The 24,374-nt window shown below is 43.1% G+C and overlaps 1 protein-coding gene across 1 annotated transcript in view; it reads right to left on the minus strand.

Moving 5' to 3' along the window:
* Nucleotides 1-599: 599 nt before the first annotated feature.
* Nucleotides 600-24,374, minus strand: part of LOC126267888 (atrial natriuretic peptide receptor 3) — a 423,241-nt gene continuing 399,466 nt past the window's right edge. Inside the window, exons 3-4 of the mRNA XM_049973197.1 lie at nt 21,429-21,603; nt 600-960 (exon numbers count right to left, since the gene is read on the minus strand). Of these exons, the coding sequence (XP_049829154.1) occupies nt 600-960; nt 21,429-21,603 (536 nt within the window). The remainder of the gene's footprint in view (nt 961-21,428; nt 21,604-24,374) is intronic.

Raw genomic sequence — 24,374 nt, forward strand, 5'->3', positions numbered from 1 at the left:
TTGATAATTGTCTGAAAATAGAAAATTAAACTTTTCACTGGAGGGAAGACTTGAACCAAAGACTTCTCGGTTCGCAGCTGCTCACGCTAACCACGGTACCACGGCGCTCCTCAGTTCACAGTGTCCTAGATGTTGCCTGTCTTGCTCATGGATTACGCAGTTTGTATATTTTGCTTATTTTTTTCACAGTTCCGCACGACTTCTTCCTGTTTTCTCGATTTATCTGTGTTCAATTTTTCAAGGCCTATCCACTGTGCCAACTTATAACTAAATCTGAGGGGGGCGCGATGGGGAGGTTCCCTTGTCAGTAACAGGCTACTTCTATTTCCCTATTTATTTATTTATTTTGCGTATATAGTCAGTTTTATTGCCGGCACGAGAGGGTTATTCGTATTTGCTCTCTAGCAACCGCAAACATAATGATAAAACAACAGTTCATAGGTGTTCACTCTGTTTTATGAAGCAGATGCTGCAACTACTAAAAGCCAAAGCAATTCCACATAACTGGAAAATGTTTCTAGCTGGATTTAACGCAGAACGCCAAATTGTCCATTGCCTTGTTGCTGCTGTAGATTCAGTGGAATCCACATCTTGTATCGTCAATGAGTAGACGGCCTTGTTGACCGGCGGCAGAGTATACCAAAAGAGAAGTATTCCTGGCAAGCAGCTGTTGGAAGCCACTCTTTGCCGCACCGTAGATCTGGACTGGGCTCAGCTAGCGATTGAAGGTGTATAGGATGGTGTGGGTACTCACTCGTGTAGGTGAAGCCCAGCTCGGTTCGCAGATACTCCACGTAGTTGCGATCCGGGTACTTCTCGATGTCGTACACGCCGTACGCGAGGCTTTCGTTCTTGAGGGCGCCGACCATCGTCTGCATGTACATTTTGCACGTGTCTTCTCCAGAGAGCGCCCGGTAGCCGTTCCTGTCGTAGATGAGCATTACTTTGCTCCAGTTGTACCTGCACAGAATCAACACTCCAGTACAGATGTCTGCCCGCCGGTACTGGTTCAGAATGCTTTCTTTGCAAATACATTATACTAGATATCTGTTCAGCAAGCATAACCACTTCCTGCTCAGCACCAAATAATCGGTGATCTGTCGTCATTTTAAGAATCGTGGTGTCTCTGCTATGTAGAAGTATAACACTAACGTTGAAATAATGACTTACGGGCTCTAACTTCTTGCAAGAACATAACTTTTGTTCGTCTTTACGTGAAATACTTCTCACCAATTTTGTGTCATTGAAACGAGTATTTATTTTATACTTCTCAAATTACACTAAGTATTAGTGTTGACTTTTTATATATTTTAGCCACAGCTCTACCATAAATGCAGTATACATTACTTTTGTAGGGGGGTCTGTTTCGTGCAGTGTGAAAGGGGATGACAGTGCTTTTTAGATTATTGCTACCTTTAGGTGCCTTAAAACCTATTTATCGCTGTGACCGTAACAAATTAAAAAAATGATTTCTAGACTTACTCCATATGGATCCTGTTAATTATTTTTAACTGAAAGCACGGAAACAAATGAGTGATACCAAAGATAATTATCAACAACTTAAATTAAAAGATAATTTAATTATCCCCTTGCTTTTATTAGTTGTTAAACCATTTGTTTTTCATTAACTGGGGGCATCTTTTGCTACATAAACAGCGTCTGTATTGACCTGAAGTTTATTTACGTCAGTTAATGTTTAGTTCCTCTCTTTCTCGTACTTACGTTGATATTTTCATTTTTTGTGCTTTTCTTTTCTTAACTTTGATTGTTTAATTATTGTTAAAAAGCATAAAGACTGTACTTTAATTAATGTTACTACAGTTTAACTGTGGTAATTCCGGCAGCAATTTACGTCTGCTCCAACATTATTGCTGGTCTAACGCATCAGACAAAATATTCATGATCCAAGGCATTATCTCTGCGTAAGCTGAAAGTAATTGAGTTTCTAACATCCACTTTTTGTATAATTGACCAGTAAGTATGAAATGAAAAAGTATACGATGGAAGATGATAAAATTATTAAGAAAAGAAATATTTTCAACCATGTTGATTAACTGATAACGCTGATTAACTGATAACGTAAGATGGTGTTTGTTCTCACTACCAACGATTGTTATTACGTATTAACAGTTACGTTAAGGAGTAGGCCTATATGAAAATTGTTATTGAGGGAGCTACACCTATGGTTCCAAAAATGTGATTTGTTTTCTATGGGTTTACCATTACTTACAGTTTTATTGTTCAGTACATTAAGAAAATTAAAAGCTATGTAGCTCGCTACTATTTAGCTATTCATTGGTGTCTCAATAGAGGGTACCACACGTGAATGACGTCACATTTTCTTCCTGTTCAACCATGCAAACAATGGACTCAGTTTGTGTTACATTCCTGTACGCTCTGCACGAACCAGTATTGTTTAGCACGTGACGCTTTGGACTAATGTCACATGTTGTTATATGTTATATAACTGTGTAGTGCTCATATCTGCTCTTACGATGCACTGTGAACTATCTCATATCTATTCCTCATTCTCCTATTTCCTAATTTTTAGCACTGAAGATGGCTATGTGAGAGATGAAATCTAGATCTATTGTAATAAAACAACGGATTTCACCATCGACTTCTGCTATTTTCTTAATTCTCTAAACTACCAGAGACTGAGCATCGCGGTTTGCTGTAAAACATTTAGAAGCCCTCAAAGCTTTTCTTCTTATATGTCAGGATTTCAATTTGTGCGCCACTCTTCGCTCGTAGAATATCAAGGCGATATTAAAGTTGTGCCCAAGTTGCGAGTCAGTGGTGCAAATATCGTCAGTACCGATTGCTTCTTTGATTCACGGGTAGCGATATCAGTGACCGGTGTGGTATCCACGTGGTTCTTACGGCGTGACCGAGAGAGCGCGGTGACCAAGCGACGGGACCGTCACCACCCATCTACCTCTCAGCAAATGTCATTCAGCACATCTCGCAGTCTCAGACTCCAATGTAGGGGTGCACCTTTATGCTTGAAGATGATGAACTGCTGCAGGTCTTCGACCTATGGTAGCAGTAACCGTTCGAGGATGTCCCGTAAGTATTTCCTGTTACATTTTTCTCTGCGAAAAAGAACTGGCGTATCACCCTATCGGGTATTAACGAGCTGCTCCCCAGGTCATGAAGGCCAAAATGACGTCCACTGCCCTCCGTGTCATCCTCTGCCTTGCGGCATCGTGCGGATGCGGTATGGAGGGACATGTGGTCGTCACACCGCTCTCCCTGACTATTTGCAAACTTTCCAGACCGTGCAGCCTCTAGTTCTCGCCCAAGTAGCTCATCAATTGGAGTCACGAAGCTGAATGTACTCGTTTCAGGCCTCCCACCAAGGGAAAATCCGTGGAAGTATCAGGAATCGAACCCGGGTCCTCCGCATGGCAGCCATCTACACTGACGTCTCTACAACGCAGGTGGACTTACCATATACTAGGCCACACAAAATGTTAAGCTTCGAGCTATCACGGATGTGTTGAAATGTGTTTTGCGTACGTTTTCGGAGCCCCAGATCGTAATGTAGTGGCGATTCGCAGGCCCTGATGCATGGAACGCTGCTCCTAAATCTACATGGATACTCTGGAAATCACAGGTGCCTGGCAGAGGGTTCACCGAACCTCCTTCACAATAATTCTCTACTGTTCAGTCGCGCATAGCGCGCGAAAAAAACGAAAACCTGCATCTCTCCTTGCGAGCTATGCTTTCCTTTATGATCGCTTCTCCCTATGTAGGTCGGTGTCAACAAAATATTTTCGCCTTCCTAGTAACAAGTTGGTGATTTAAATTTCGTGAGAAGATTATGTCGCAACGAAAAACGCCTTTGTTTTAATGGTGTCCATCCCTTTATCACATCTGTGACCCTCTCTCCCCTATTTCGCGATAGTAAAAAATGTACTGCTCTTCGTTGAAATTGGACGGCGCAACAGTAATCCAAAAGAGGACGGACAAGCGTAGTGTACGCAGTCTGCTTAGTAGCTCTGTTCTAAGTGATCTGTTAATAAAACACAGTCTATGGTTAGCTTCCCCACGTGTTCTATGTGCTCCTTCCAACTCATGTTGTTCGTAATTGTAATTCCTAGGAATTTAGTTCAATTTACGGCCTTTAGATTAGACTGATTTATCGTGGAACCGAAGTTTAACGGATTACTCTTAGCACTCATGTGGATAATCTCACTCTTCTTATTATATAGGGTCATTTGCCAGTTTACGCATCATAGAAGTATCTTTTCTAAATCGGTTTGCAATTTGTTTTGATCATATGATGACTGTACTAGACGATAAATGACAACAACATCTGCAAACAAACGGAAACCGCTGTTTTGATTGTCTCCTAAATCATTTATATAGATAAGTAACAGCAGAGAGTCTATGACGATACCCTGAAGGACGCCAGAAATCACTAGATGACTTTCCCTCAATTACTACGAAATGTGACGTCGCTCACGGGAAATCACGACTCCATCATATGAAAACAGGCACTTCCTCAGGCAATAATTTCATCATCTGAAAATAGGAATGTCGTCAAGTAACAATTGTCTATGGAGGTCAATAACAAACACTCGAAGGAAAACCACAAAACATGATCGTGTACTTCATTGTTTGGACCATTTCAATTTTGCACGCAAAACGGCGTAAACGCTTTGGTGGTTTTATCTATGGACACCAAAACCTTTCGGTCAACAACACTAAATCGTATTTGGCTGAGCACCTCCTCGTAGCACACGGTTAAATACTTCTTTCTCAGTGTACATTTATCTGGAACTGACTGTTTTGTGTACTACTCCAAGAACTGTCTTAAGTGTGGATTTGTCGCAAGGCTTAAAGATGGAGCTATGGAGCTTTCTGCTCAAGTAACAACGTTTGACTGGTGTCATTTTCAGCCTGCTCTTCCCACAACTGCTGTGTTTGCCGGTGTTACAATGTTGTCGCACATTAGAGCGCTTTTCTGCTCTAACTGTAGCTTCACATAGCTTACAAAATAATATTTACTCGTCAGTGCTGAAGAACTTCTTCCCAAAACCATGAACAAAACCTAGAGACTTCATGCTGTTGGGAAACTTTACTTCCCGTTTTAGGAATCAGACTGAGTTTGTATTCTAAGTGAATAATGAGACCAAGCGTGCGATGTTTATTACTTCGAAAGCAACCTTTGTTGTCATCGAGATCGTTTTGTTGACCCCACACAACAATTTTTATGTCAACAAACCGACTTGTGTGGTACGCTGTTTGTCTACTATAAACCTGAGAAATAATGCCTTTTAGTAATTGTTGTGTTTATATGTGAGAACATCATCTGAAACATTGTCGTGTGAGCAACATTTTCATGTTTTCATTCTTGTGGCCTTAAATATACCACAAATATATGACCTAACGGGCGCATGTGGAGATATCTCTATTGGTGACTGAGAACGGTGTATAGAACATCATATCAGTATTTATGTCACAGACAGACTAATAATTATAGCTATTACAACTCGTTTGCTTTTAGGTTGGGCAGAACCTCCAAGTACATGTGAGAAGAGCAAGAAATTTATGCTTATGTTCCCCTAGGCACAGGTCAGATGTTGAGCTGTGGGCACCTGGTTGCAAAATGGTTAGTCTGTACTGGCAGGCATAGTCATCTTAGTGGTATAGTTACGACCGTGCGTAAAAAATCAGATAGTAAATTGTGTGATATGTTTGCAGCAAGACTGTTCAACGCAGAGAAGAAATAACCAGCTCAGTGGTGTGTGTACATATTAAGGTACCACATATAAAAATATCTGCACTTGGACGCGTTACTCCCTCTATAGGCATTTTTGGCAAATGTTGGCCATAAGTATGACCTATTATGGTAAAAAGTTTTCCTAAATACGGCCCATTACTAAAAAGGATGTAGTTTTGACTTCATGCGCAAAATAAAAACACATTTTTCTACAGTACAGTACCTGGATTCGTGCATAACTTGTAAAATTCGCTCTACTGTACAAGAAAAAAATATGACTGGTAATTAAAATATGGCCAAAATTACTAATTATAATAGAGGCTCTCATGAAATCATCTCATTCACAGCACAGTTTACGGACAATGCAATAAATAAAAAAGTGTCACACGGTGTTAACATATGAATTTCCCTAAACCATTTCACTCTCCCTTAAACTACTCCTTACTGAAATAAGTAACTACTTGCACATTCATCCTTTGAGGATCATAGCCCATATTATATAAATAAACATAATAAATATCCGTCCTGCCCTCGTCACTTCATTTAACGCATCAGTACAATTGAGCTGCATACAAAAATTTTATGTACCGGTTTTTATTTGTTCTAAGGAACCACTGGAGCATTTATCCCCACAATTCTCAATAACAGTATTACAGGATTGTATCTAATGTATTATTTTCCATTGCAAACTAATGAAAGAAGATCCATTTACAATTCCATACAACAGTGACTAGTACAATGTTAAAGTAATAAACTAATATAATTAAAATATAAATGAATGCAAATAGCACAGTAAAACATGTTGTGTCCTCTCTGGGCATAAACTAAAGTCATACAGATCGTAAAAGACTTTAGTATCATCTCTGGGCTTACCGTATAAACATACGAAATACTGCAACATGACATGGTCGACAGGTATGAAGCTAGCCAGTGGCGCAAAAAAAAAAAAAAAAAAAAAAGATGAAAAGTCAAATAAAGGAATAAAAATAGTAAAATAAAACATGGTGTGCCCTCTCTGGGTAGAAACTAAAATTGTACGGATCGTAAAAATACTTTAGCGCCTTCTCTGAGATTACATATAAACGTGTGCAATAAAACAGCATTACGGTATTGTAAGGGATGAAGCTAGCCCATGGAGCATAAAAATGAACAAATAAGTTAAATCAAGGAATATGTCAGATTTATGAGTATCAGAGTAACAGAGGGTACCACATGTCTCTGAAGTCACATTTTAGTCCTATTGAAAGCAACGTAAGCAACGAAAGCAATGTAAGCAACGTCTACAGTACACGTTAGGCTGCTGTATGCTCTACATAAACAAATATTGATTACACCATGACACTTTGGACTAATGTCACTTGTTGTGATAAGGTATGTGTGTGGTGCTTATATTATATATTATATATAACTACCTTATACCTGTTTCTGATTCTCCTGCCTTATTTTTAGCGCTGAAAATTACTATGTAGTAGTTGAAATCTAGAACTGCTGTAATAAAACGATAGATTTCGCCGTCAATTGCTGCTCTTTTCTCCACTGTCTATATTCAACGATCTCTATGCCCAACGGGATCATAGAGATTTCAATCTAATAAATTCTAGTGGTTTACATGTTATGACTCTTTGAAATGATACTCGGACTTTACGGACTTTTCGTTAGTCAAGAGATATTGCAAGTAAGTGACTGCTTTGGTAGATGAGTTTCAGGATGACATGAGAGTAAAAAGTAAGTTAGGTTTCGTATCATCAACGTGTTCAGAATCCGCGCTCGTTTACATGAATGACGTCATTCTGTTAGAGACAGCTCGTTATTTTCGAACTTAGAATATGTTCTATGATTGTACAATACATTATATCTGGTGAAAAAGGGCGGGATTTTTGTGAATCACTTTTACTATACTTCTGACAGATCGGTGTAGTTCTGTTTCTTCTAATCAATCTTCAGTTTTTTGTTCAAGAGATCTGCGGTAAATTGAGCTTAAAATTGAATGCTGCAAATCCTGTACAAATCTGTCAGGTATTCCATCGACCCCTGGAGTTCCACTAAGTTTTGCGATTTTAACTGTCTCTCAGAGCCACTGAAACCAATATCTATAGCACTCATCTCTGCAGAGGTGCGAGAAGTAAACTTGAGAAGCACATCTGTATCTTCGTCAGTAAAGGAAGGTTTTCAGAACGGAATTCAGAAGTTTGTCATTTCTTTTCTTACCCTCAAATTTCAGTTTCTGTGCCATCGACGATTGTCTGGACACTAACGTTTGTACCACCGGCTGCCTTTACACATCAAAAGGATCTGCTTGGGTGTTGAGAGAGACGTACTGCTAAGATTCCGCTACAGTTGTTACTGATGCTTCACGTGTTTCCCTCTTGACAGACACACGTATTTCATTCCTATCTCTGTATAGTCCTACTGTTTGCGTTACAGTTATTTTGTAGTAGTCATAGTTTCTTTAGAAGTTTCTCTGCACTGACTGCGTGTCATGGAGGACCTCCCTCATCATGGACTGTTTTACTAGGTACATATCTGTATCGTGCATGGCCAGATATTGTTCTAAACTTGTACCATAGTTCTTGTACATGCTCCTGCCAACACGTAACATTTTGGAGTCTTTCTTTGACATTTGACCATATTGCCTCTTTATTTAGTTTACGGAACATATAGATCTTTCTGCTTGTTTTAACTGTCCTTTGTACTTTCGTAATCGTAGCTGTTGTATCTGCCTCGTTATCACTGATACGAGTTTCAGTATGGACGTTCTCAAAGAGGTCAAGTCTATTTGTTATCATTAGGTCTGCTGTATTTACATCATGACTGTTAACCTGTACTATGCATGTTCTAGATACTTTTCAGAGAAGACATTTTGTAACATTTCTCAGGACGAAACCTGCATCATCTATCATCATTTCTATCCGTCTAGGAAAGGAAGCCGTTATGGACAAATCACACAGAGACATCTGTATCATCGGTATCGCAATTCTACAAGCATATAAAGTCGCTGGAGGTGATTATTTATAAATGGAAGGTCGAAGCTAAGATGACACCGTAATGGTCTAAAGTTACTAGCTAACTACACTCCTGGAAATTGAAATAAGAACACCGTGAATTCATTGTCCCAGGAAGGGGAAACTTTATTGACACATTCCTTGGGTCAGATACATCACATGATCACACTGACAGAACCACACGCACATAGACACAGGCAACAGAGCATGCACAATGTCGGCACTAGTACAGTGTATATCCACCTTTCGCAGCAATGCAGGCTGCTATTCACCCATGGAGACGATCGTAGAGATGCTGGATGTAGTCCTGTGGAACGGCTTGCCATGCCATTTCCACCTGGCGCCTCAGCTGGACCAGCGTTCGTGCTGGACGTGCAGACCGCGTGAGACGACGCTCCATCCAGTCCCAAACATGCTCAATGGGGGACAGATACGGAGATCTTGCTGGCCAGGGTAGTTGACTTACACCTTCTAGAGCACGTTGGGTGGCACGGGATACATGCGGACGTGCACTGTCCTGTTGGCACAGCAAGTTCCCTTGCCGGTCTAGGAATGGTAGAACGATGGGTTCGCTGACGGTTTGGATGTACTGTGCACTATTCAGTGTCCCCTCGACGATCACCAGAGGTGTACGGCCAGTGTAGGAGATCGCTGCCCACACCATGATGCCGGGTGTTGGCCCTGTGTGCCTCGGTCGTATGCAGTCCTGATTGTGGCGCTCACCTGCTCGGCGCCAGACATGCATACGACCATCATTGGCACCAAGGCAGAAGCGACTCTCATCGCTGAAGACGACCCCGTCTCCATTCGTCCCTCCATTCACGCCTGTCGCGACACCACTGGAGGCGGGCTGCACGATGTTGGGGCGTGAGCGGAAGACGGCCTAACGGTGTGCGGGACCGTAGCCCAGCTTCATAGAGACGGTTGCGAATGGTCCTCGCCGATACCCCAGGAGCAACAGTGTCCTAATTTGCTGGGAAGTGGCGGTGTGGTCCCCTACGGCACTGCGTAGGATCCTACGGTCTTGGCGTGCATCCGTGCGTCGCTGCGGTCCGGTCCCAGGTCGACGGGCACGTGCACCTTGCGCCGACCACTGGCGACAACATCGATGTAGTGTGGAGACCTCACGCCCCACGTGTTGAGCAATTCGGCGGTACGTCCACCCGGCCTCCCGCATGCCCACTATACGCCCTCGCTCAAAGTCCGTCAACTGCACATACGGTTCACGCCCACGCTGTCGCGGCATGCTACCAGTGTTAAAGACTGCGATGGAGCTCCGTATGCCACGGCAAACTGGCTGACACTGACAGCGGCGGTGCACAAATGGTGCGCAGCTAGCGCCATTCGACGGCCAACACCGCGGTTCCTGGTGTGTCCGCTGTGCCCTGCGTGTGATCATTGCTTGTACAGCCCTCTCACAGTGTCCGGAGCAAGTATGGTGGGTCTGACACACCGGTGTCAATGTGTTCTTTTTTCCATTTCCAGGAGTGTATTAATCACTGAAAATGAACGATGGTACATCACAGCTAATCACTGTCTAGAAACAGCAATTGAAATTTAGTCATCTAAGAAATACATTCACATCGAATGGCTGTGGTGAGAAAAAAGTAGCAGATAAGAAAGAGAAACAGGACGCAGCAGCACAACGACTGGTCGACTGGTGTTTCTGCCACACATAAAGAGCGTGAGCGATCTCGTTGGGAAAAACCTCGCAATGTAATGGTCCAAATTCAATTTTTTCAAGCAGTCATAAAATATAATAATTTCTGGTAAGTTCGATGGAACATCTGTCACATCCGCTGCACATTGCTGATTTATACAAAATTAGGTGCAACTATGATAACGTATACATAGTCTTGCAGGTAAAGAACATCTGAAAGAACACGAACGACGGCAAATCATCGAGTAAAACTGAAGTGATATCAGGTGTTCCCCAGGGAAGCGTCCTGGGACCTCTAGTGTTCCTGATCTATATAAATGACCTGGGTGACAATCTGAGCAGTTCTCTTAGACTGTTCGCAGATGATGCTGTAATTTACCGTCTAGTAAGGTCAACCGAAGACGAGTATCAGTTGCAAAGCGATTTAGAAAAGATTGCTGTATGGTGTGTCAGGTGGCAGTTGACGCTAAATAACGAAAAGTGTGAGATGATCCACATGAGTACCAAAAGAAATCCGTTGGAAATCGATTACTCGATAAATTGTACAATTCTCAAGGCTGTCAATTCAACTAAGTACCTGGGTGTTAAAATTACGAACAACTTCAGTTGGAAGGACCATATAGATAATATTGTGGGGAAGGCGAGGCAAAGGTTGCGTTTCATTGCCAGGACACTTAGAAGATGCAACAAGTCCACTAAAGAGACAGCTTACACTACACTCGTTCGTCCTCTGTTAGAATATTGCTGCGCGGTGTGGGATCCTTACCAGGTGGGATTGACGGAGGACATCGAAAGGGTGCAAAAAAGGGCAGCTCGTTTTGTATTATCACGTTATAGGGGAGAGAGTGTGGCAGATATGATACACGAGTTGGGATGGAAGTCATTACAGCATAGACGTTTTTCGTCGCGGCGAGACCTTTTTACGAAATTTCAGTCACCAACTTTCTCTTCCGAATGCGAAAATATTTTGTTGAGCCCAGCCTACATAGGTAGGAATGATCATCAAAATAAAATAAGAGAAATCAGAGCTCGAACAGAAAGGTTTAGGTGTTCGTTTTTCCCGCTCGCTGTTCGGGAGTGGAATAGTAGAGAGATAGTATGATTGTGGTTCGATGAACCCTCTGCCAAGCACTTAAATGTGAATTGCAGAGTAGTCATGTAGATGTAGATGTAGAGAGATGCATCTCGAGCAACGCAGCAAGTCTGCAAGTGTAGCTCAAGAAAGCCAAACATGCAGACGGGAAGTGGACTTCACTAATTTCGCGATTTAGTAAAACAACCATATCAATTCATACGAAAAGGTAGAGAGGCAGTATAGCTTGCTAAACTTGCGAAAAAACTTTATCGTGAGGCCGGGAGCTTGGTTGCCAGACGTAAAAGCTACGAGGACGCCAAAGGTGTATGCGAACACAAACACAAACAAGGCGCCGCCCCCACCACGCCCGGCAGCCAATTTTCAACGCTACTTCAAATCACGAAGACATCTTTGCGAACCAGTCACGAACATTTATGGCGGTAAACGTAAGAGATAATCTCCTAAAAGTGCGGCATACTCTGCAGCTAATTCCCAGAAGAAGGTCTCAGTAAGACGGCCTAAGCGTCAGATCTGAAGAAGCTGGAAGGAATGACGCTGTTTCCAGCGACTCGCAGAGTGAACCAGTGGTGTCACGATTACGCAGCAGGCAGCTAGCGCAACTGAACGACCTCAAGACACTCCCTCAACCACCACGTTACGTCACGTGACGTCATCCCGTGGTCTCCACACTGGGATAAAGCTGCTCGGATAGCGATAGCAAGAAAGTACACTACTGGCCATTAAAATTGCTACACCACGAAGATGACGTGCTACAGACGCGAAATTTAACCATCAGGAAGAAGATACTGTGATGCGCAAATGATTAGCTTTGCAGAGCATTCACACAAGGTTGGCGCCGGTGGCGACACCTACAACGTGCTGACATGAGGAGAGTTTTCAACCGATTTCTCATACACAAACAGCAGTTGTCCGGATTGCCTGGAGAAACGTTGTTGTGATGCCTCGTGTAAGGAGGAGAAATGCGTATCATCACGTTTCCGACTTTGATAAAGGTCGGATTGTAGTCTATCGTGATTGCGGTTTATCGTATCCCGACACTGCTCCTCGCGCTGGTCGAGATCCAATGACTGTTAGCGGAATATGGAATCAGTGGGTTAGGGAGAGTAATACAGAACGCCGTGCTGGATCCCAACGGCCTCGTATCGCTAGCAGTCGAGATGACAGGCATCTTATCCGCATGGCTGTAACGGATAGTGGATCCACGTCTCGATCCCTGAGTCAACAGATGGGGACATTTGCAAGTCAACAACCATCTGCACGAACAGTTCGACAACGTTTGCAGCAGCACGGACTATCAGCTCGGAGACCATGGCTGCGGTTACCCTTGACGCTGCATCACAGACAGGAGCGCCTACGATGGTGTACTCAACGACGAACCTGGGTGCACGAATGGCAAAACGTCATTTTTTCGGATGAATTCAGGTTCTGTTTGAAGCTGTATGGGCAGCTGTACCTGTACACACGATCGAAGCTCTGTATGACTCAATGCCCAGGCGCATCAAGGCCGTTATTAGCGCCAGATGTGGTTGTTCTGGGTACTGATTTCTCAGGATCTATGCACCCAAATTGCGTGAAAATGGAATCACATGTCAGTTCTAGTATAATATATTTGTCCAATGAATGCCTGTGTATCATCTGCATTTGTTCTTGGTGTAGCAATTTTAGTGGCCAGTAGTGTATGAACACAATCAAAATGCTTACAATTTACGCGCCTGTTACCATCTTGTTGACGATCTGCGCTGGTAGCTCTGACTCGTAGCCTTACTATGACCTAGGTGCTTTATTCGCGTAATTGCAATACTTCACAGTGTTCATTCTTTCCTTCACTGCAGTCAGTAAAAAATTTGTGGTCTACGCTGAACTGTCAACCTATACCAAACATGTAGGCAGTGCTTCTGTTCACATAACGGTAATGGAAGCACCGTGCCAACAAACGACGCACAAAGGAAACTAAAGAACTGTGTTGGTAACCAAGTTCACGTGAACAATCTTTTGATGTTTTTATTAGCTGTGAGAGGATTGTTGGTAATAGCTTTTATACGTGTACTGGCATCATAGACAAGAAGGATAAAAATATGCAGGCCCTAACACTGTAAGTGGAAGATTAAATATAGAACCCATGGCGTCCACTGCTCCACAAAATTTAATTTTTTTCTTGAGGATATTAGTCAGTAAACGTCCTCAATGGTATCTAATGTACTGATTTCAGTAAAAGTAAAGTCACGTGCATTCCTTGATAATGAGTTGACTGGCATACCAAATAACGTACTGAACACAATTGAAATCATAACCAGCCTATACCTCTGTAATTCTGGACTATAGTGGATGATGATACGGCTGTAACAAACTACAAAACATAATACAGCTTTAGATCTTATACTGTTTTGTAACATCGGTAAAGCATATTCTCTACGTGTGAATTTACTGGATTACTTCGATGTTTGGGGACCCATATTTCCTATGTCATGTTGATTTATCTTCGTATAATCTGCAAACACATGTCTTTGTATTTTAGAATTTCTACTAAGAACGTTTTTTATAATATGTGGCTAATTTAATTTTCACATACTAGTTATTAATAGAGAATTTTCACCATAACACCATACAAAACTTTTAAGAACCCATTATAATTTCTTGTATCCAAAAGTAATTGATTATTCATATTTAACAAAAGCTTATCATTATTCCATGTAAACTCCTGTACATATGCCATCTGTAAACAAATATCAATAGGAAACACACACTATAATATATCGAAATAAAGCTTTTGTATTTTCTTAAATTTATTTTAGTCTTTGCTGTTGAGACTTGGTAGTGAGCTCTGAAGGAGAGAGTTCGTTTTGTAACTGTGATAATGATCCGACATGGGGAGACAAGAGTGTAAATTGTCTCCATTACACCCACGTGAAATATATTGTCGATATTTGAAGAAATGTGAACAGTTGTTTCAAGCTTATTCAAGAGTGAGAAATGTGCATAATGACTGTTTCAATTGGTGTTTCAGTTTGAAGAAATCTTATTTCCATCTGAATACATTAGTTTGAGATCAGGACAGAACTGCATTACTTATGATTTTGTAGGTAAATTTACGATTGAATAATAGGACCAAGAAGAAGATTAACGTATTGCTCGTAAACACTTTCAAGCCACCCTCTCGTGGAAAACGTATCCCGATTCGAACACCAGCAATAACTGCTACCGTGAGAATTACAACAACTGATAGTGTTAACGAAACAATTATTGCACCTATGCCCTGCAATCTGTCTTAATCAATTCTTTGTTTGGTATCCTACGACAGATTTGTGATTGTTGTTTTATGACGTAAGTTCGTCAATAATATTTCAATTGTAGGCTGGATGTAGTAGAATTAGAAGATGAAAAGCGCTAATATCCCTATCCGGCGATGGTGAATTGCATTAAAACCGTTCAGGACTTCAGGTACGCCATCCTTCTCAAACGCAGCTGCTGCCAGATTTCTGGTGACCTCGAAGCGGTCGGTCGTTAAACTTTACCCTTTCGTCTGCAGCGCCACAAGCGTTATGCAGAAGAGAGACACCCGCACGAACAGCTCTGTTCTGCATTAACTCTGCTGACGTTATGTTGTACTAGACTACACAGTTTTTCTCAATGAACTTGTAGTTTCAACAGCAGTTTTTATATTCGCAGAAATTATTAGCGGCTGTTTTGTTTTACCCAAAAGGTGTTTTCCCTATGACTTCAAGTATGAATGTAATAGTGGGGTTAAGGAACTCCGTTAGTTAAATGTTTAGTCTAACACAAATACTCTTAACGAGAAATTCGTCAGAAGCGGATCGTTCAGTTTCCCGAAAGAACTGATCCTTTACGCCTTTTATCTAACAAGCTCATTATTTTTTCTCGCTTATGTCCTCCTTCACCTTCTCCGCTTCCTCGCCCCCTCCTCCCCCACTCCATGCGTTCCATCCTAAGCTGCTTGCTTCCTTAGTACCTCATACCCTGCAGTTCGCCATCTCTCCACATCCCTTTTACTTACTATAACTGTACTATGTTTATTGGGAATATTCTATTAATGCCAATATAAGAATTTGGATTGCAGTTGACTAGCCTTTACTGCTAGTGAAAACTCATCCGTCTCCATGAGACATGCACAGTAGCGCACTTTGCGCAACACAAAAAATTATGTGTATTTACGATTAAAAGTACTTCTCCCATACAAGATCATGTGTAAGAGAAATTATTAACTACAATTAGACGCTCTTGATGATTCTGCCGTTTGAAATACCTCGCAGAGTTTCTCAAAATTCATTTTATTCAATCTTAAGTCTAGTATTTGATTGAGAAATTGCACCAACAAAAAATACATATCATCCCCTACTTGTGGATGGTTCCATAGCATTTGCCGTTCACTGGGTACAAGAGATATAATCGATATGTGTGCCAGCGCACAATAATTCCGATCAGAGAAGGGGTTAGTGAAATATCTAAGGGTAAACTTAGATTAGAAGTTAACATGAACCCCTCACATTAAGAGTGTCTGCTCCAAAGGAAAAAGTACTCTAGTGAGTACTAGAAGGGCTTGTGGCTAAAACTGGGACCTAAGCCCCAGGGGTATGCACTGGATATACACCACTGTGGTCAGACCTAGGGTTTCCTATGGGGTCATAGTGTGGTCGAAGAAGGTAGAACAGCTGGTTGCAGCTAAGGAGCTTGCTAAGGTGGAGATATTGGCCTGCTTAGCCATAAAAGGCGGAATCAACAGCACACCAACCACTGGAATGGAAGCTATGCTGGACATGCCTCCACTACACATTTGGGTCAAGATGGACGCAACAGCTGAGGCACACAGTCTTAAAACTGGCAAAAACTGTGTCTCATTCGCATATCCAGAATCACACTCTAACATAGTGAGTGAGGCAAATATAGGAATGGGTGGGAAAATGGCTGCCGGCTGTATAATAACTCCCAACTGCTTCGACAAGCCTTACAACATAATAATTGGAAACAGGGAGCAGTGGGAATAAACAGTTAGACACCGTACGGGGCACATCGTTTGGTTCACTAATTGGTCGAAAATAGACCAAGGCGTTAGGGCAGGGGTGTACAAGGTTGAGGCAAGACTGGAGGGCATCATCTCTCTAGGAAAACTGGCCTCTGTATTCCAAGCCGAAATTACTGCAGTCAAGTAATATGTGGATGAGAGTATGAGTAAGTGCTACAATGAGTGTAGCATCTACATCTATTCAGACAGCCAGGCAGCCCTGAAATTACTGGCAGCTCCTGGAACAAGATCTAAGACTGTTGCAGATTGCCACAGGGCTCTGGTGGAGCTAGGGGGAAGCAATAGGGTGTACCTAGTGTGGGTCCCTGGCCACTCAGGGATTTGTGGCAATGAACAAGCTGACAGATTGTCTAGAACGGGGGCAACAACTTCATTCATTGGACCGGAACCTGTACTGACAATCACCAAGGGTATGATCAACCTAGAACTACTGAACTGGCTTAGGAAACTGCACGTAGGAATTGGACTAAGGTCCATATACAAAAACATGGTAAGGTAATGATGCGGCAGCTTTGTTTTAAAAGAAGCTCTATAATCCTGGGGGCCGGACGGAGTGGCCGAGCGGTTCTAGGCACTACAGTCTGGCACCGCGAGACCGCTACGGTCGCAGGTTTGAATCCTGCCTCGGGCATCGATGTGTGTGATGTCCTTCGGTTAGTTAGGTTTAAGTAGTTCTAAGTTCTAGGGGACTGATGACGTCAGAATTTAAATCCCATAGTGCTCAGAGCCATTTTTTGTTATCCTGGGATTGAACAGGAAAGAGATCAAACTCATGACTGGACTGATGACCAGCCAAGGGAATTTCAAAAACACCTACACACATAATCGGTATAACGGAAGAGGATCCTAAATGTAGGATCTGTGATGAGGGTGAAGAAACTGCATCACACCTAATCTTCGAATGCATGGAATTGGAAAGTAAAAGATTCAGAATCAGCATCGATTTTCTCTTGATTTGAACGGAAAATAACAGTCGTAGCATTACAGGAATTGTGCGGCAGCTAAAAGTAAAAGGTTTCCAGAGGAAGATAAGAGAGTACCATAACGGATTTCTGTTTCATAATACATAAACCTTTGCTTGAATATGTCCTATCACATCAGTTCTCAGAGTGGAAATACCTCAATATTCTAATTCTGAAAACATACAACCAGTCATAACTGGAAAATAATGTCTTATACGAAAAAGATACAAATGGAGAAGTCCTAACTAGGTTATTTATTTCACTTAGAAATCTCATGCCCAGGAATTTCCGTCTCTGTGAATAAGACACCGCTCTCGTGTTTGCAAATGGATAACGTCAAAATCACTGTCCGACAGTGGCCCTCTGGGCTGGTACTCTATCTCTGAAGACATCAATATCGATTAGTCATGAAGGAATCCTTTTCCTGTCTTACACTGATGTGACACAAGTTATGGGTCATCTCTAAATATCGTGTCGGACCTCTTTTTCCCAGAGTAGTGCAGCAACTCGACGTCACATGGACTCAACAAGTCGTTGTCAGTCATCTGCAGAAATAATGAACAATGCTACCTCTACAACCGGACATAATTGCGAAAGTGTAGCTGGTGCAAAATTTTGTACCTGTCGATTGTGGCTTAAAATGGTTCAAATGACTGTGAGCACTATGTGACTTAACTTCTGAGGTCATCAGTCGCCTAGAACGTAGAACTAATTAAACCTATCTAACCTAAGGACATCACACACATCCATGCCCGAGGCACGATTCGAACCTGCGTCCGTAGCGTGTCGATTATGGCCCATAAATGTTCGATGGGAGCCGTGTCGGGCGATCTGGTTGCCAAATCACTCGCTCTAAATGTCCGAAATCTTGAGCAAACCAATCGTGAACGATTTTGTCCCGTGGAAATAGAGCACTGGAATCCAAAAATATTCCATTGTTGTTTGGGAACGAGACGTCCATGAATGTCTGTAATGGTCTCCAAGTAGCGGAATATAACAATTTCCAGTAAATGATCACTTCAATTGGACCAGAAGACCCAGTCCATTCCATGTAAACACAGCTCACTCCATTATGGGACCACCACCAGGTTCCACAATGCCGTCGGGAGATCTCCACCACACTCGAACCCTATCATCAGTTCTTACCAACTGAAATCTGGATTCACCTGATCAGGCCACGATTTTCCAGCCGTCTAGGGTCCAACTGATATGGTCACGAGCCCAGGAAAGGCACTACAGGCGGCATTGTGATGTTAGCAAAGGCATTCGGCTGCCACATCCCATTAACGCCAAATTTCGCAGCACTGTCCTAACGGATATGTTCGTCGTATATTGCGTACTGATTTCTGCGGTTATTTCGCTCAGTGTTGCTTGTCTGTTAGCACTGATAAGTCTACGCAAACGCCACTGCCCTTGGTCGTTAAATGAAGGTCCTCGGCCACTGCTTTGTTTGTGGTGAGAGGTAATGCCTGAAATTTGATATTCTCGGAGCGCTCTTGACACTGTGGATCTGGAGACATCGGATACACCGAAATAAAATGCCCCATCCGTGTAACGTGAAACTATGGTGGGGCATTCCTTCAAAAGCTTCCAGCTTAGATGAAGAAATGGATGGCAGTGTAGGCAGTGGCAGTTCCTAGAGCAAAGAATATTTGTGCTTTGGACGCTTATGAAAGCGAATACCAGAGAAATCGGCGAGACAGCTTTTCGTAAATGTTCGTATATGCAGTGTGGGGGCCCAGCACTGGTAAAGCTCGTTCAGTGTAACATCAGCGGATGTTATATGCACACATGCATGCCACAATCGCAAAACCGATGACGGTGTGCTTTACTCCCTTATGGTTCTCAGTGTCTCAGTTGTTTTCGTTGCCTCTTTATTATCTACGGTGAGCTACGGCCGTCACACTGCCTATACCGATGGATAACTGGCCACACAGTTCATCTGTTGCTACCCGGCGATCGTCCTGGATGACTACATCGACAAGCTGGGTGTTGTGTGACGTCACTGCAGTCGTTGGTCGGCCGCTATGCGTTGCATCATCATCAACATCACCAGCCTGTTTTTGCCCTTCAGTAGCTCTACTGCAGCGAGACCAATGTACTGACGCCCACCATACCATCTCCATTCATCTTCTTCAACCTTTCATGAATGGGTGGAGGCGTTTCATCTTCTGCAGGAAGGATTCATTCACAGATCGCTGTCTTATACGTAATTTAACGTTCTCTTTTTCAAAACGTATACTACGCTGCTATTGTTTGACATAGGATGGTGCTATATGACTAGATTGTAGAAGAAGGTTTGCGGAAGTGCACCCAATTCCTGATTACTACCTCCTGAGAGGAAAAAAAAGCGACGAACCTCTAACGAATTACTGAAATGGGACTGAAGTCGCTAGATGTGATGTACATGTACAGAGAAACAAATGATTACAGTTTCAGAAAAAATTGGGGATGATTTATTCAACAGCAAGAGCTTGGAGGGCCATGGCCATGGCCACGTTCTCAATTGGGGAGAGATGCAGCGACTTAATGGCCATGGTAGGGATTGGCAAGCTCTAAGACATGGAGTTCAAACTCTCGCCCTGTGCGAGCAGCCATTAAAATGGTTCAAATGGCTCTGGGCACTATAGGATGTAACATCTGAGGTCATCAGTCCCCTAGAATTTAAAACAACTACTTAAACCTAACTAACCTAAGGACATTACACACATCCATGCCCGAGGGAGGATTCGAACCAGCGACCGTAACAGCAGCGCGGTTCGGGACTGAAGCACCTGTTACCGCACGGCCACAGCAACCGGCGAGCAGGCATTAATTTGCTGAAATGTAACCTGGTCATCGCGGGATGGTTCGCAGCAGAACTCATCACTGTAGAAAATTCTACTCCAGTCAACGAGATTCCAGGCTGAAGACAGTGGTGGAGTACCAATCTGATTATCTCCCACCCTACTGCCCGACAGCCAGGAGTGATGGTCTGGGGGTGCCACTTCCTTTAATCGCACGACCGCTATGGTTGTCATCACCGACACCCTTACAGCACAACGGTACGTCGACGATATTCTATGCCCCGGTTTGTTGCACTTTATGGCAAGTAATCCTTGGCTTGTATTTCAGCAAGACAAGCCCATGGCGAGTATTTCTACTGCCTTTCTTTCTGCTTGACAAGTCATTCCTTGTCCACCAAAGTCTTCGGACCTCTCACCAACTGAGAAATGGTTCAAATCGCTCTGAGCACTGTGGGACTTAACTTCTGAAGTCATCAGTCCCCTAGAACGTAGAACTACTTAAACCTAAGGACATGACACACATCCATGCCCGAGGGAAGTTTCGATCCTGCGACCGTAGCGGTCGCGCGGTTCCAGACTGTAGCGCCTAGAACCGCTCGGCCAATCCAGCCGGCCCAACTGAGAAAGTTTGGGCCACTATGAACAACGTCACTCAACCATCCTGGGATTTTGACGATCTAAAGTGCCAACTGAACAGAATTGGGCGTGATATGCGCCAGGAGAACATCCAGAAACTCTATCAGTCAATGCCAAGCCGAATAACTGCTTGCACAAGGGCCAGAGGTGGCCAACACATTGGGGACTTGCTCAATTTGTGAGGCTCTTTCTCTTGAATAAATCATTCCATTATTCTGAAATTGTAATCATTTGGTTCTCTGTACATGTACATCACATCTGCCGATTTTCGGCACTTCCTTTTTTTATCTTAGATTGTACGTATTCATGAAGGAGAAAAAATATAGTATGCTTTATTTTCTGACTGGCACTCGTAGAGAAACTGTGAATGAAGTCCCGGTATGTAACTTGCCGGCACAAGTGCTGCACTTCAGCGGTATGCGACCTGAGTCACAAAGAGTAGCTGTTTACGGGTCAAGCCGTGCTTGAGGGAAGCGTGAACGTGTGGCTGGAACGGTACGGCTGGTGCGGTACTCACTGCTGCATGGCGGCGATGATCATGTAGGAGAGGTCCCGGAAGCTCATCTGGCTGGTGCGGACAAGCATGTAGTACTCGTTGTCGCAGTCCTGCTTCTTGTACGTGTAGTCCAGCGTCATTCCCCCGCCGGTGACCAGCGGCACGCCCCAGAACTTGGCCATCCGCGCCACCACCGCTGCAACCAGACGACAAACGTGTTCAGATGTGTGTGAAATCTTATGGGGCTTAACTGCTAAGGCCATCACTACGTAACCTAAATCATCCTAAGGACACACACCACACCCATGCCTGAGGGAGGACTCGAACCTCCGCCGGGACCAGCCGCACAGTCCATGACTGCAGCGCCTCAGACCGCTCGGCTAATCCCGCGCGGCAACCAGGCCACACAGCGAGCCGTTACTAGCTGTCATCGCCGTCCTACACCCCTCCCATTCAAGCCGCTGTATGAGTAAGGGGGCATGAAGCCAACACATACAATGTGTCCAGTGTCTTAAGTACAAAATTGTACACATCGTACATGATCTTACACTGCATATTTTGAGAGAAACAACAAATGGTGGGAAACTGATATTGCACACTGTGCAAGCTATCGAATCAGTGTTGCACCTAAAGAACGTTTTAGTAAATATTTTATGTTTCTTAGTAAACACGGAAGGACGACGGTTCAATCCCGTCTCCGGCCATCCTGATTTAGGTTTTCCGTGATTTCCCTAAATCCTTTCAGGTAAATGCCGGGATGGTTCCTTTGAAAGGGCACGGCCGATTTCCTTCCCCGTCCTTTCCTAACCTGAGCTTGCGCTCCGTCTCTAATGACCTCGTTGTCGACGGGACGTTAAACACTAATCTCCTCCTCCTCCTCCTTAGTAAACAACTTTCCACGACATCGGCGATGAAGGTGCTTCCTTGTGTCATGTCCAACACTATCGAAGATGGAAAATTATTCGTTTGTGGAACCCGCGGAAGTACCGGGTGATCAAAAAGTCAGTATAAATTTGAAACTTAATAAACCACGGAATACTGTAGATAGAGAGGTAAAAATTGACTCACATGCTTGAAATGACATGGTGTTTTATTAGAACAAAAAAAGTTCACAAAATCCGACAGATGGCGCTGGACAGCAAAACTTCAGTAACTGCGCATGACAATCGTATATAAAAGGAGCTGCATTGAGAGAGAGAATCAGATGCGTCAACAGTCACAGGATATTGACGTTACCTGAAAAGGCGCTTTTAGCGAAGCTGTATTATCAGAATGGGGAATGTGCTAGTTCAGCGTTACAATCCTATAGCCATAGAAAGGGGATTCGAACGGGTAAAGGTGCGTTGACAAATGCAGCTGGGGTGAGAATGATTTCTAAGTTAAAGCCATGGGTTGTTTGGACGATAGACCCCGTAGTGGGCGACCGAGCACAAGGCGTAATGCTGCTGAGGCAGTTCAGAAAGAAATGGAGACTGTAGCGGGTTCGTCTATGCACGGGGAAGTCAGCGCTCGTGCAGTCGCATGTCGCACCGGCGTTCCATACATTAGTGTTTGGTTGGCACTGAGGCGTACCCTCCGATGATATCCGTACAAAATCCATCGGCATCGTGGACTGTTACCTGGCGATTTAATAAAGCGGAGGGCATTTGCGGTGTGGGCGTTTCAAAAGATGGCGGAACATGACGATTGGTTGAGTAATGTGTTGTGGACCGACTGTAGTGAAGCAGCATACTCACGCCATATAAAATTCACATCAGTCTTTCCATTGTGTGCCAGCCTAGTCCGCTGTAACTAGCTCTGACGTCATAAATGTTGCGCAATCCTTTTAAAATCATGTAAATAACCTGAAATGTTTCCAGCATGTCAGAATCAATACTAAATCAATAGGTGCTGAATATGAGTTCAATAACTTCAACCATTTTCGAAATTTGGACGTTTTTCTGTAAAAATCATTGGCGCAACAGAAAAGAGCTAGAAACTTACAAATTTATATTTAGATTCCTTTTGCATAATAATTTAGTAGAAACAGTATTCTGGATCTCACAAATTAAAATTTTAGTTGAAATTCATGATTTTCTGGTTTTAGTCTTAGAAATTAAGGAAGCAAGATAGATTAAGTAGGCGAATAAATAAGGCTAGGATGTTTAAATTTAAGTAGAAGGGAGATCCGCTATAATCATAAAAATGTGAGCAGTTTCAACTGAATAACTATAAAACTATAGCGATAGCGTATCTCCAAAGGGCAAGTTCAGACCTCGTCTACTGCGTGTAGTGTAATTAAATTAATTCTCTTGTCCAAAATATTTGACTTAGCCACGTCAGACTTTTATTATGATTACTTACCTGTGTGCTGAATGCACATTTAAATTGATGATCGTGTGCTCAGCCGCCACTTTCGTCATGCTTGGCCTCTCAGATCGCCAGACCTCAGTGCGTGCGATTATTGGCTTTGGTGTTGCCTGAAGTCGCAAGTGTATCGTGATCCGACTGGCATCTCTAGGGATGCTGTAAGACAACATCCGACGCCGATGCCTCACCATAACTCCGGACATGCTTTACAGTGCTGTTCACAACATTATTCCTCGACTACAGCTACTGTTGAGGAATGATGGTGGACATATTGACATTTCCTGTAAAGAACTTGATCTTTGCTTTGTCTTACTTTGTTATACTGATTATTGCTGTTCTGATCAGATGAAGCGCCATCTGTCGGACATTTTTTCAACTTTTGTATTTTTTTGTTCTAATCAAACCCTATGTCATTCCTAGAATGTGTGTCAATTTGTACCTCTTTATCTACATTATTGCGTGATTTATTCAGTCTTCAAATTTATACTGACTTTTTGATCACCCGGTACATTAAGCGTGTTGTTTAACAGGGAGAGGTGGCTGGAAAGCCGAAATATTGTACAGGAAAATACTCTGTACAACAAAATTAAGGGATGGCCTTTCGAAGCCCCGTCATTG

Source organism: Schistocerca gregaria, chromosome 4, assembly GCF_023897955.1.
Source record: "Schistocerca gregaria isolate iqSchGreg1 chromosome 4, iqSchGreg1.2, whole genome shotgun sequence".
Taxonomy (NCBI): domain Eukaryota; kingdom Metazoa; phylum Arthropoda; class Insecta; order Orthoptera; family Acrididae; genus Schistocerca; species Schistocerca gregaria.